This window comes from Agelaius phoeniceus, chromosome 6 (assembly GCF_051311805.1).
Source record: "Agelaius phoeniceus isolate bAgePho1 chromosome 6, bAgePho1.hap1, whole genome shotgun sequence".
NCBI classification, from domain to species: Eukaryota; Metazoa; Chordata; class Aves; order Passeriformes; family Icteridae; genus Agelaius; species Agelaius phoeniceus.
This window is the reverse complement of record NC_135270.1, coordinates 50134658-50148284: the sequence shown is the minus strand read 5'-3', so window position 1 is coordinate 50148284 and position 13627 is coordinate 50134658. Positions and strand designations below refer to the sequence as shown.

At 39.2% G+C, this 13627-nt stretch overlaps 2 protein-coding genes across 7 annotated transcripts in view; both read right to left on the bottom strand.

Annotated features, from left to right (window-relative positions):
* PAPOLA (poly(A) polymerase alpha) overlaps positions 1 to 2372 on the bottom strand; it is a 43490-nt gene extending 41118 nt beyond the window's left edge. For 5 of the 6 annotated variants that reach the window (XM_054635783.2, XM_054635784.2, XM_077180663.1 and 2 more), the window contains exon 1: positions 2074 to 2371. In XM_054635783.2, the coding sequence (XP_054491758.1) occupies positions 2074 to 2081 (8 nt within the window). In that variant the 5' untranslated portion in view covers positions 2082 to 2371. Of the gene's footprint in view, positions 1 to 2073 lie in introns of all 6 variants that reach the window. The other variant, XM_054635785.2, reaches the window with a different exon arrangement.
* Positions 2373 to 2838: 466 nt separating this feature from the next.
* AK7 (adenylate kinase 7) overlaps positions 2839 to 13627 on the bottom strand; it is a 29952-nt gene continuing 19163 nt past the window's right edge. The window contains exons 14-18 of the mRNA XM_054635382.2: positions 13044 to 13118; positions 12183 to 12380; positions 8032 to 8252; positions 5776 to 5934; positions 2839 to 4040 (exon numbers count right to left, since the gene is read on the bottom strand). Of these exons, the coding sequence (XP_054491357.2) occupies positions 3990 to 4040; positions 5776 to 5934; positions 8032 to 8252; positions 12183 to 12380; positions 13044 to 13118 (704 nt within the window). The 3' untranslated portion in view covers positions 2839 to 3989. The remainder of the gene's footprint in view (positions 4041 to 5775; positions 5935 to 8031; positions 8253 to 12182; positions 12381 to 13043; positions 13119 to 13627) is intronic.

The window sequence follows — 13627 nt, the reverse complement described above, 5'->3', positions numbered from 1 at the left end:
AAGGCCTGTCAGTTGTAAACACCAGGGCTGAAAACGAAGTTTGAACAACATATTGAAAGGTCAGGCAAAAAAAAAAAAAAAAAAAGAACATTTTGTCACTATGAAACTTTGGCAGTAACATAGGGTTGTTCCACTTTCACTCAAAAATATTATCGTCCAGAAGACAGAGTCAACTGTCTGGAAAGAATTACAGAGGAAAAACTTTCCCAAGCTGTCTCTTTCTTTTCTCTAAAGTCAGAGGCTTCACTTCACAAACTCAAAAATTAGCATTACCAGCATTTCTACTTAGTGACATTATAATACTCACTTTAAAGTCTTGACTGGATGATACCAAGTCAACAATGTCAAACGTACAAATGACAGAACAAATGCATAAACTGAAAAAGGCTCATTTTTGCTAACTACAATAAATCTCCTTTACTAGTTAAGTTGCCAAGTAATGTTTACACTGAAAATAGAAATAACTTGGTGCTATTCTAACTATGTACTGTTATTTAAGTGCTTCTAGTTAAAGTATCATAGACACCTACATCAAGAGAAATTATCAAATCATTCCAAACTCTTCAAAATTGAAGATGGCTGTTATTACAACACATAAAAGTAGCCCAAACTTTTGAATGTTGTTACTAACCCTTTGGAATTTATGTAGTCACAACAAAATAAGCTAAGAATGAAAGCAAGTGGAATAAATACCCTCCCATTTTCCTGAGGCTGAAAAGCCTAACCAACTTCAAAAGCTGACTTCTGGTACTTTTCATTGCCATAATTAACATGTGCAAAACTTACCTATAAAGACATTGGCGCTTCGTTATACAACCATTAGAACCTACTCAGCATAACCATTTTCCTTCCTGCATTCACCCACTGGTTCTTTCCCTGCCATAAATCCTCTCAGATAAATTTCTATCATGTCATCTACCCCATGACTAACTTTGCAGTACTTTCTGACTGAATTAACAACCACAACAGACAACCCTGGCTATTCGCCACTTAAAAGTTGACATATTTTTAACCACAGTGAATAATCCCAAATTGTAACAGTGAGAGAAAGAGTGTAGAATCACAAACTCTTTATATTTCTCCTTCAACGAAAAAAAAAAACCACCACACAAACAAAAAACCAAACAAACAGGCCAACCGAGCAAAATAGATAAACATGCCTTATTCTGAAAAGTCACTTGATAACCTACTGTTTCCCTCGATTTCTATAATGTGATAAAATACTAAGATTATGAACTTCAGGACTGAGGAGCTTCAGTTTTGTCGTCTCCATCAGAATTCGTAAAAATTCGTAAAAGCGATGAGAGAGAAGGAAAAAAAAAAAAAAAAAGGAAGAGAAAAAAAAAAAAGCCAGAGGTGGGGTAAAATAAAAAAAATCAGCGAACAAACTGGGATGAATAAGGTCACACTTGGTTATTCCTGACTGCCAGCAGGGTCACGGCACGGCACGGCCAGCGCACAAGCGCCCCGGCTGCCGGCGGCAGGGACGCGCGGGCCCGTCCGCCGGCCGGGGGCGCTGCCCGGAGCCGCCGGGAGCGGGGGGTTCCAAGGGCAGCACGCCGGGCTCGGGGAGCCCCCTGGAACCAGCGGCCCAGGGTCTCCGGCCACGGAACGGGAAAAACTGCCCGCGTGGTCACAGCGGGAGAGACTTCGCCGGGACTGGGGGAAAAGCGCTTCACCCTTAGGGGCCGGGGCGAGCGAGGGACAAACACGCGGGTCTCGCCCCTCCGTGCGCCCTGACCCAGCAGCAGCGAGCGGAGGCCGCCGCACGCGTCCTCCCCGTCCCGCACGTTGCCGCTGCGAGATCGCAAAGGCGGCGACAACAAGGCAAAAGCCGTATCGCTATCACCTCCGGGGCTCACACGATGGGGGGCGAGAAAGCATGGAGCTCCGGCGGCGCGGGTAGCAGCGCCAGGGCCGCACACTGCGGCAGCGGAAGCGCCCGGGCCGAGGGGACCGCGCGGGGGGGAAGGGCCCGAGCCCCGGCAGGAAGGGCCCGGGCATGTGGGGAGCGCCGGGCCGGGGCCGGCACAACGCGAGCCCCTAGCGCGTCCCGCGAGCTCCCGGACTTACAACGGCATCGTCTCTCCGGCCCCTCCTCCTCCTCCTCCGCCGCCGCCGCCACCACCGCCGCCGCGTCGTCCCCTTCTTCCTCCTCTTCTTCCTCCTCACCCACCGCTGCCGCCTGAGGACCGGTCACTCGTCCCGCGGAGCGGCGGGAGCCGCGATCATGGCACGGGCCGGGGCCAGGCCCCGGGAGCGGAGGGAGCGGCTGTGCCGGGCCCGGCCGCCGCCGCCGCTTCACTCGCCTCTTCCCCTCCGGCCTTCTAACATGGCGCCCGGACGCTACCACAGCAACGTCCCGGGGCGGGGGGGGGCCTGACGCAGCGCGGCGGACACCCCCGCATGGCGCGCACGCTCGCCCGGCCGCGCATGCGCAGAGGGAGGCGGGGCCGCGAGGCACGCTGGGGAATGTAGTCGCGGCGACGGCGGCAGCGGCGCCGGCCGAGGTTTGAAAACAAAGCGCCAACGGCCGCGGGGCGGTGCGTGCGCGGGGACGGGCGGGACGGGACGAGCTCGGCTCAGTTCGGTTCGGCTCGGCTAGGCTCGGTTGGCCCCGGCACCGCAGAGTCTCCGGGTGCCGCCCCGGCGCTCTGGGCGCGGGAGGGGCTCGTTCAGAGGCAGCCCCGTGCGTGGCTTTGGCTACCCCCGTCGGGCTCACTGTGCCTTCATGCCCTGCGCAAAGCAAACGGATCCTTTTCTAAGAGTTGTTCTTGAAACGTCTGCCTGGAGTAGTATGCATAAACTTTCAGAATATTATAAGAAAGTCACACTCTATAGAGCAGCTCAAAACTTTATTGTTAGAAAAGTCAATGCATTACAGTAACTAGAGAAAACCTTGTTTACCCTCTCCTTTTAAGTGTCATCTTTATTCTGAAAAATAGCCCTTTCAAACTAAAAAAGTGTCAAAAAAAAAAGCTACCAATTATTTCATCTTCAATTACCTCACAGGACAAGTGGTGAGTTTAGCTGACAGTATATAGGACGTATAGATCACAAAAATATGTGTTTCTTTAGAGTAGGAGATGATGGTTCTGAATTCTATTCCCAACTTGTCTGTGTAACTATGAAAACAGATGAAATAAGATACTCTACAAAAACACTAATATATCTGAATAAAAACATCAGGCATTAACACATCTAAAATTCTGATACTCAAAGTTACAGACAATATAGCTGTCAAATGTTTCTATATCACTATTCTTTCAGCTCTTCCACTTTTCCCCCCTCCTTTTTCACAAAGGGTCCTTGCCTTCTGTTTTGACAAAATCCTGTATTTGTTTTACACCAAGTATGCAATCGCTTCCAGCTCAGTCAGCACAGATATGGTTCCTGTGACAGCTGGATAAGTCAGCAAAATTGGGAAGGACAGCCATGGAAACTCTAAATTCTTCAAGAATCTCTAGAAAATATGTATCTAGGGTTGAATGCTGAAGATTATTAAATGAGTTCTACAGCCATGTGTTTGGTACCAAAGTAAAACACAGGGTTTATGACATACATGTGCTGGGAACCTGTTAACCAGTAAGTCTTCAGAGCAGCACAAGAAGACTGTATTGTGTGACTTTTTGCCTCTTGGCAAACTGGGAGGGGAAATAAGAGAGTTTGCTGCTTCTATTTATTTCCTTTTTCAGTAGAAATAAATTTTTTAATAAAAGTTTTTCTCAGGCTAGCTGCCTACATTCACTAAGGATTAGGAAAATAATATACAGATGTGTAAATGTATCAATCAATACATGCAGCAAATGGAAATGTTATAGAAGAGGATTAAGCATCCAGTACAAAATAGTAATAAAGTATGATAAATAAAAATGAAGACTGCATAGTAAGTCTAAACAAAAATAACATGAGAAACTAAGTCTTTTTTATCTAAAATGTATTAGGAATTTTCTCCCTTTTTGTTTCACAATTCCTGTTGCTGCTAGGATTTAACGTTTATTCCAGTCGATATCAGGACTGTTCTTGAAGAGATATTCTGCCTATAAACAGAATAGTTTCAAAATTACAATTATTTTCACATCTCCAACTTCAAAATATATGCAAAATAACGAACATAGAGTGGATAATATTGCTTTAAACAAAACTGCAGAACATGTTAAATGTAACTTACACCAAAAAATGTCTCCCTGTCAGAGAAATCTCTTTCCCCCAAAGACTATCCAAAATAACACCGACCTCACTCACCCTCTTCATAGCAGTCACTGTTTCTGTCATGGGCAAGAGAAGGAAGTGAGCCATTTATAACAGTTTTGTCAGTCCAAGGAAAGGTCTAGGGAGCACCCTAGAACCTGATTTCTGTACCCACTGCTCCTGATCTTTAAAAGCTGTGCAGTTATGAGGGAAGATCTCATACTCCTACAGCTACAGGTAGCTGTCACCAGTAGGCAAAAAGAAAACATTCCTTAGTGCCTGAAGTTGGATTGTAACACCATTGCTTTCATTTTAAGCTTTTGCTTGATTAATAAAATGCTCTGTTTCAGCTTATAAACAGCTTGGTTAGGACGTGCAGGCAGAACAGCAGCACAGCAATAACGTTACAGCACCTGGATTCCTGTCTGAATGCAGTGACCTGACCCTGCTTGCAGCCCAAAGTTGAGCTGGATACTGTCCTGAGGTCATTTGCAACGGGAATTAGTCTGTGAATGTCCTACAGGATTTTCTCCTTTATTTATGTGTGTATTGTGATGGCAATTACCAAAGAGATTCCATTTATCATTATGACAATGTGTTCAGTTGTGCCAGGGGGGTGGGGAGAGTGATGTCCTGCTTTCTGAAGAGTTAAAAATTTAAAATCATTTGAAAGTAGGCATAAGTAGCTAGAATTTTTAGGCTGCAGGTTGAACTTTATCTGAACCATATGGTTATGTTTTTAAGTCAAAGATGGATTACAGTGAAACCTGGCACTAACAATCTGAACATTAATAATAGAATAGACAAAGCTGCAGCTTAAACATTACTTAAAAATTAATAGCTGGGGTAGACAGCCCATAGATCATGGTATATGAACCGTAACAACCACATGATTGTAACAAACAGAACCAACCTAAAGCCCACTGAAACCGACCTAAGAGGGTGTGGAGGTGACCCTTTAGCAAACCCTTGGTAACAGACAGCAAACCAATGAAGGGCAACCAGATCTCAGAGCCTCATAGCGCTCTTGGTCCCATGAGGGATGTCCTGTGAGGGATGGGAAGTCTAGATTGTAAGGGTGTAATTGCTCAGGGATTTCTTTGTTTGTTGACCCTCTTTTGAGGCACCTAACTCCAGCTATCAGATATCATAACAGGTTCATTGGCACAAATCAGTCTAGTGAAAATGAAAGCCTAATGTAAAAAAGTTCTTTAACTTGTAATCCTCTATGGCACAGCAGAATTGTCAGGGTACATAAAATGTGCAGGGTGCATGTACTAAGGGGAAACAGATTCTGGTAGTGATTTTTGTCCTATTACTGTTTAACTACACTGGATCCTTCCCTTGATACACAGTATCAACTGATCCCATGAGGAGTAGTTTCTGGGTTTTAATTTTCACTATAATTGCTGGTCACCAGAATTTCAGATTCTAATCATTAATTAGTTACTATCCTGAAAGTGGGGAGGAAATTTAAGTCCTTTCATTAGTAGAGATTCTTTGGGTCTATATGAGTATTCAAAAATATTTAAGAAACAAAACATAATTACCTTACCAGAATTTTCACCTTAAATTTCACCTTACCAGAAAATTGACTGGATCATCTGGCCTGATCCTACAACATTCATTTATCCCTTGCATAAGTGTTGGCATGACATTCTTCATTAAATAGTTTCGTAGTGGAATAGATTGGGCCTCCAATAACTCTTGTTCCTGTTTTTTCACTTCCTCCTGCTGTTTATTCTACAATTAATAAAGAAAAAAAAATGTTTATAAAATCCATCAAATAACATTTGGCTAAATAATAGTGCTGGTCTAGAGGGAAAAATAGTTTTAGAAGCTGTAGACAGAACTTTAAAGAACAAGTTGACAGTAAAAATTATTAACTGCTTATTAAATTTAGAGCACACAACACACTGAGGGCAAAGAATTGAACATTATAAGGACTGACATAATCTCTTTACTAAAATTATTTTTTTTTCTTAACACCTAAAAGGAGGTTTATTCTCAAGTCTTCCAGTGGACTTGTTTCCATAAGGTATTTGGCAAAACAGTTGAAATACACTGTAGCACTTCAAAAATTAGTGCTATTGCAAAACACGGGTCATTTCTTGAGGCTTATTTTAACTGGAGGGAAGGAGAATATTTTCACTCAGTAGAGAGCCCTGGCTTTCTAATTTTTTAATTTGTTAATTGCGTTGAGTTTGTTTCTCTTTAGTTCCCTTTATTTGTTTTATTCGTATTTCATTGATGTTTTTGAGGGGCTTGAGAGTCAAATACACTAAAACCACAGTGAAATACATCTGTTTCCACCAGCTGAATTTATTTCTGAATTCAGATTAAATCAAATTATATTTTTACACTCAAAAAGTAAGAGAGATGAAGGAATATAACTGCTGCAAGCTTTTCTTTCTTACATCCAATAGCACTTAGTAGCATGCATACTTGCAGCAGCTTTAGCCAGAAGATTACTCCAACTCGTTTTCATTGTCCTCTCTCTTCACTCATTTTATTCATCAGTAGCCTGAGTCATATAGAGATACAGCAAACAGATGATACTCTGAAGACTGCTTTTCTATACTCCAGGCGTAACACAAAAGCAATATTCAGATAAAACAGATACACCAATTTTTACCTTATTCACACAATCCAGGAGTGCTATTGAATAAATCTTGCAAGTGGTCTTTGGCCACTACTCAGAGACAGCAGCTAATTTATAGTGTCAAGGGCAAATGAACAGTGGCTTAGATCTGATCATCTGCCTATTTTAAAGGATAACCTTAACCACACGTTTTATCTAACACCTACTTCAGCTTTGATAAATGCACTTTGCACTTTTAAAGGTAGATGGCTTGGATTGAATCTAGCTAAAATGTGTTAGCTATTCTTACGAATTTTACAGGGTACAAAATGCTATTTAATGTTGAATGAAGCTGTAAATAATCAGATATTAGAAAACCCTTATATACGAGCCAACATCAGAGGAATGTAAGTTCTTCTTTAATTGTCAGTAATTTCAGCATATTATTACTCCATAGATGTGTATGGGCATTCAAATATAAGAAAAAAACTTCTCCGTGGAAGGATCAGTTTGTTTTTAAATAGCTCTAAAAGAAGACAATGGACTTGCCTTCCGGTGAAACGGCCTGACTTTGGGTGTGAACAGAAACACTCTTACAGTACGAATTTCAGGTCATTTAACTAAATTGTCCTTGGGTGTGGAAAGATAAATAAGGAAAAAGCATCACGAGCAAGTCTTCTGGGGTCAGCTAGCCGAAATACCAAGTACTTATTAGATTATTAGCAAACAAAAACCATCCTTCAGACTGCATCAGGTAGTCCTTACCCAACCGAGTACTCAGCTCTTACACACGTTCTTGCAGGCTCAGAAACCTTTCTGCAATGTAGGCTGGAAGATTGGGTTAGTGTTGAGCTAAAAATCTAGTTTGATAATTAAGTCTTAGTCAGGCGCTTAGAAGTAAACTGAGCAAATGCAAAAGTCCTGTTCGACTTGGTAAGGAAAGTCTCCACTGATTGTAGTAGATATTTATAAATGGTAAAATAGAAGAGCTACAGCACAGCTACAGGAGTACCATAAAAGTATTTTAAAGACATGCTGATACTAAAATGCAAAAAAATGCTATGTCTGTAATAAAAAAAGCAGATTATGTAAGATGGGTTTTAAAATGCACTGTGGAGATAGCCTAACCCAAACCTAAATTAGGATATAAGGAACAAGAGAATTTATGCTACATTTCCCAAGTGTATTTACATAACAGATTACTTGAAGTCATCTAAAACACATTAATAATGTTTTCCCAAAAAACTGTATTAACCTACCCACTCTTCCCATCTCTCCTTTCTTTCTTCCCTTTCCTTATCTACTTTACGCTCTTGTTCAGCTTTATCTTTAGCTTCTTTGGCAAGGTGTTCCTCAGCTGCCTGGCGTTGCAAAGCCTCCTTTTCTTCATCTGTCAAACCATAATTCCGAGGTTCTCCAACTTCCTTGATGATCTTTGATACAGCAAGTCTGTTTTCAAAATCTTCATATACAGCTATATCTTTTAAATAATACAAGAGAGAACCATTTCAAGGTTTTGTCAACTATCCTTAAGTATTATGCAAGACCTAAAAATATATTGTGCTTATGTTATTTGAATTTTCAAGTAAAAGATGTTGTTTCCAATTGCTTATAGTTGTCAATTTTTTGTTACATAGAATGAAGTTTTCTAAATCTGATTTTCTTTACCAGTTGCAGCTAAAATACTTTGCCTTTTAAGCTGATGTAAGGAAGAAACATACTAAAATAAATTCTAAAACTATTGTTTAACGATTGAAGCTTGCCTAGGTTTTGAAACCCAAAAAAGAGGTCAACTACCATCTCTCAGATATGATCCTGGCACCAATCTTATGTCAACTTCTCCAGATGCACAAAATCATCAGTTTTGTCCTTCTCTCCCCCCCCCCCCCCCCCCCCCAATGCTACACAATAGGTCGTTAGGATGTGGCACAAACTCCAATGTTTTCACTCATACAGATTTACAAATACAGACCTTTCTCTAGTCAATCTCTTACTGTGTTATATTTACAAAACAAATTTGTAGCTTCATGTAGGAACACAAGGACTGAACAAGACCTCTTTCATTTATTCCTTCTCCACTTCTAATTGCTGGAAGTTACTTGCACAATAAGCTTGACAAGAAAGAAGAAAAAGAAAAAAATACAGAAGAATGAAGACTTTCTCCAGGGTTCTCTAGTTTCTGTATGCATTCAGTGTGTGGAGACAGAAACAGTACAGGAATGTACATGGAAAAGAGGAAAAGTGGACATTTGAGGGAGAGAATACTGGGGTAAAGGACTTGTTCAGGGGCAGGAAATGGAAGGTGTAAAAGCACAGAAGTGGGTAAGGAGACATGCAGATGGAGGGAAAAAGAAGACTCATAATACAGAATTTAGATGAGAATCCAGTCGCCCCTGCTCCACAGTTCCTTAGAAAGTTATTTTGAAAGTCATTGGCAAAGCATTTTTCCCAGTTCTTCCTAATCACCAGTTCGGGTAGAATCAGACTTTCAAATACTAATGCCATTTTTCCAAGAGTTAAATTGTTTGTGATTTGGAGCTCAAATCCAAACTCTGAGCATGAATTGAGGAGGGAACTAACATAAGTCTACATGATAAACCTTATTTTACAGCTTCTTCTTTCAAAAAAATCAGGAATTACATTCCTGAAGTATTCCAAACTAAAGCAATGCATTTGCTATGGCAAGCAGCCCATCATTCCTACAATTTTAGCTGCACGTGGATATACAAATTACAATAAAAATCACTTTTCTTGTCATTTAAAGTATTGCTAATAATGGTTTCAATGTTGAATTTGAGGTCTCAAAGACTGCATTTTTTTCTTGGATGGCTACAGAAGAGTACAATGTTCATTTTACAGCAATCAAAATTAACTACATTTATCCTCAAAAACTAATGCCATTTAAATGAGAAATGAAGTTAGCACTGATGCTAGCTGAGAGGAAAGGAGTTCATAAATTAAGGTCTTCAAAGGGATTGCTGTTGTAGCCTTAATATACCTTTTTGTATAAGATCTAACATGCCTGTCACCATTCCCAGCTTGCAAATGAGAAAAACAAGACACAAGATAACCAACTTGCAGTCTTCATATAGTGAGTCATCAAAGCAAAGTTGAGTTTCCAGAATCTTGAAGCCCACTCCTTTGTACTAATCATATTTCAGACTCAGAAAAAGTAATAATCATAAAAATTATACATAAAACCATATGCTACAATTTTTTTAAATTTTAAGGTGGAAGAAAACTTTTAATATTTTGAAACAATATTTAACAAATCACAGGCACAATTTTTAACCTCTTCTTTGGAATATAACTGAGCAAGCAGTTGGGTCTCTGATAAAATCCATTGCTACTTAATTCTATGCATCTGAAAATCCAGCTGGAACATGGACTAGAATGGAGGGGTTAATGGCTGAGTTATCTTTGTAATCCGTTCCTACCATTTTACAGCAGAAGCAACACACCTGCATGCTTCCATGGGTAACAACCAGGAATGTGAACATGGCTAAGGAGACACTTCTGAGACAAACAGGACATGAAGATGATGCTCATTTGAACATGAGAATCAATGCTGTACACCCAACGTGAAAACCATCTGGAACATCACAGTTGTGATACTGCAATAACTAAAATCAGTAGGCAACTGAGTTTCTGTATTTGGAATGGGCTACAGCTGAAGAATAATCTTGAGGCATAATTCTTTGACAGTGCCTCTACTTGCATATCTAGAAGTGTATAAGCTGAGAATATGACCAATTGGTGATGCCAGACCTTAATATTTACCATTTCATACATTTACTTTTCACAGTAGAATATCCTCAATTCTAAAATAATTACACTAACTCACTATTTTTTCCCACTACTACACTTCCTAACAACACTTATATCCTATTATTTTCAAAATAATCTCCATGAGTGACAAGAAATAAAAATCTTGGAAAATCAGTTGTGACTAGGGGGTTGAACAATTAACTTTTCATAATTCATCTCAAATAGTCATTCAAAATATCAGCAGTTTGATTTTAGTTGCAGAGGTCTCTCCCTTAATCTTTGTTTCCTTTCCTCTCCCCCCTAAAAGCCACAATTCTTTAGAATGCTATCACTCTAATCTCGCTGGCATGAAAAATCAGATCATAGTTATCTTCTCAAGATTTCCCAGTGATCACAATTTTCTAGATAGTATGTAGGGAAGACAAATTTTCTCACATACAGGTATAGTGCAAAACAGATTCAGTCTCAGCCTTCCACTTCTGATTTCTAGTAATTTTCTTAAATGCTTCTTAATTTACAGATTACCCACATATTGTCATGGTATTGCAAAATGTGGAAAATGTAAATTTTTTTTAAAAGAAATTATGTACTTTGATGTTTAATCTTTGCATACTTTCAGGCTTGATCAATGAGAAGGGAGATTTAACCCATGAAACAGACAGCAAGCCCTAAATGATGTCCAGGTGTTACAAAACAAATTACTGGTTCATTGAATTACCTTCTTAAGGTGTAAGCCTGAACAAGACTCAGTGATCTCAGACCAATGGGCCATTAACAAAGCTGGGGAAGAAGGATGTACCACTGATAGTGGACAAAAAGAGTGCAACATTTACAGGCCATAAGGACATCTGGCAGAACGGCCAAGGAAGAAACTAATAAAGCCAACTGAGAAATTGTGCTGAAATCAGCTCCAGCTGGGTGAAAGTTAATGCCAGCAGTGAGGAAATCACAACCGTATTCAAGGACCACCAACACAAAAAACCCACTGACCCAAAAGAAGAGTAACACTGAGCATTGGCAGCAAGAGAATAATTATCCAATAAAAGATAGAATACTAATTAATAAGAGAACTATGTAATATTTAGCCAATAAACACTAATCCCTTTGTTTGGTAAAATGTATAAATAGTGACAAGTTTTGATAGTAGGAGTGTTTGTGGAGTACCACCAAGCACAGAATTTAGTACAACTCTGAAATAAAAAATCAATGCCTCTCTTCAGGGTGTAATTATTAGCTTGTGGCCCACCAGGTAACAAATCCAATTTTTGAGGACAACAATAGCATCAGAGGATAAATCTAAAGAAAAAAAATATAAGGAACCATAATGTTTATGTCCATGAAAATGTACTCTTACACCTATCTGAAAGGATGCCAGTACAGAGATCTGTAACCTAAGTCACAAAATTATTTTAATAATTAAGATTACAAAAATGAACAACACCCCAAATTTTACAAACAGTTTAACAGTAAAAGAACATTTTTACAAGTATATAATTAAATGCTTGTTGTATATGTATTCTGCAATGTTAATTAAAATATTATTTATATATGGATACCTACTATTTGACTTTTGCAAGTGTTAAATTTGTAAGAACAAAAAATTTTTTTTCATGTTATATCTACTAATTTTATTATTCCTTACCAATAAACTGAGGATGTATTTCAAGTTCATCAAAATAGTTGAGAACAGTCACATCATCAGTATTTATCTTGCGGAAGCGTTTCAGTGTTTCCAGGAACTGTTCCTCAGTATAATGAGTTCCAGCAATTTCACTCTCTGAAAGTTGTATTATTCTGTTTATAAGGAATTCATCAGATGCAATCAAAGAAAAAATAAATTCTGTGAAGAAGAACATATTGTTTGAATATATACAAAATTTCCAAAGGAAAACCAGCAGGATAAAGCAATTTCTACATAGATTAAATCCACTCTATTTTAATTCTCAGCATAAGCAATGCATTACATTTTTATTCCATTAAGCTGCTGTAATCACAAGACAGCCACTACTGTTGTTATCCGCCAACAGTTGGTGGCATTTTCACAAAAAAAACCACAAACAAACAAACAACCCAGAAACTGAACCAAATCCTTCCTTTTTATTAAGGAAAACTTCTTCAACAAAAAGGTGGCCAAGCATTCTCCAGGCTGTCTGGAGAAGTGATTGAGGTGATTGAGTCACCATCCCTAGAGGTATTTGCGAGATAAGGAGATGTGACACTCAAGGACATGGTTTAGTGGTAGACTTGGAGTACTGGATTTAGGGTTTGACTTGATGCTCTTAGTAGTCTTTTACAACCTAAATGATTCTATGATTAATTGTTCACTTTTAAATATGAGGGCAGCAGCATTACATGAAATAGATTTTTTTTTAAAGTGAAATTAAACAGGGACAGATGGAGTGATATTTTAGACTTCTTGTTGGTGGCAGCAATTTTTCATCAGTTTATTTAATTAGAAAATAAAACTACTCAGTTTATTTAAAAAGAAATCTATTGAACTTACCAGGTATGATTATTTGATTAAATTTAGGCATTTTGCCTACTGCTTGTTCCTCTTCTTCTTCTCCTTCATCCTCTTCTATTAAAACAAAAGTAAGAAATAATTGACATTTTCATTTGAAGCAACAATATCACTGTATTTGCTAAAAATGTGCCAAGTAAAACACAGGTTTGCCAATATCCAAATTATAATAATAACTGGAAATTAATCTAACCTTGACACCAGTTTAGAGAATTCAGTAAGTAATTCATGTTGCCAGGCACCCCAGAATTGTACTTTGGGACACTAGTAGTTGTTTGCCTACACCACAGATGTATCTACATGCACAGACAATTTTTAAATATGTCCAATCTTAAAACTGCTGTCTTATCTTTCGCCTCTCCTACTGCCCAATAAATTTTTCTGCAAAAAAATAGAGACAAGGCTCAGAACAATGAGTAGACATATTTTACAACTCTGTTAAAATGGTTTTTGCTACTAAGGGTCTGCTTTTATGAATAGTCAGTAAAACTGCCTGTAGAGTACCAGCTGAGCATGACCATTTGCAGAAAGCATACTAAGCTGAACAAGACTATTTTTCTGTACCT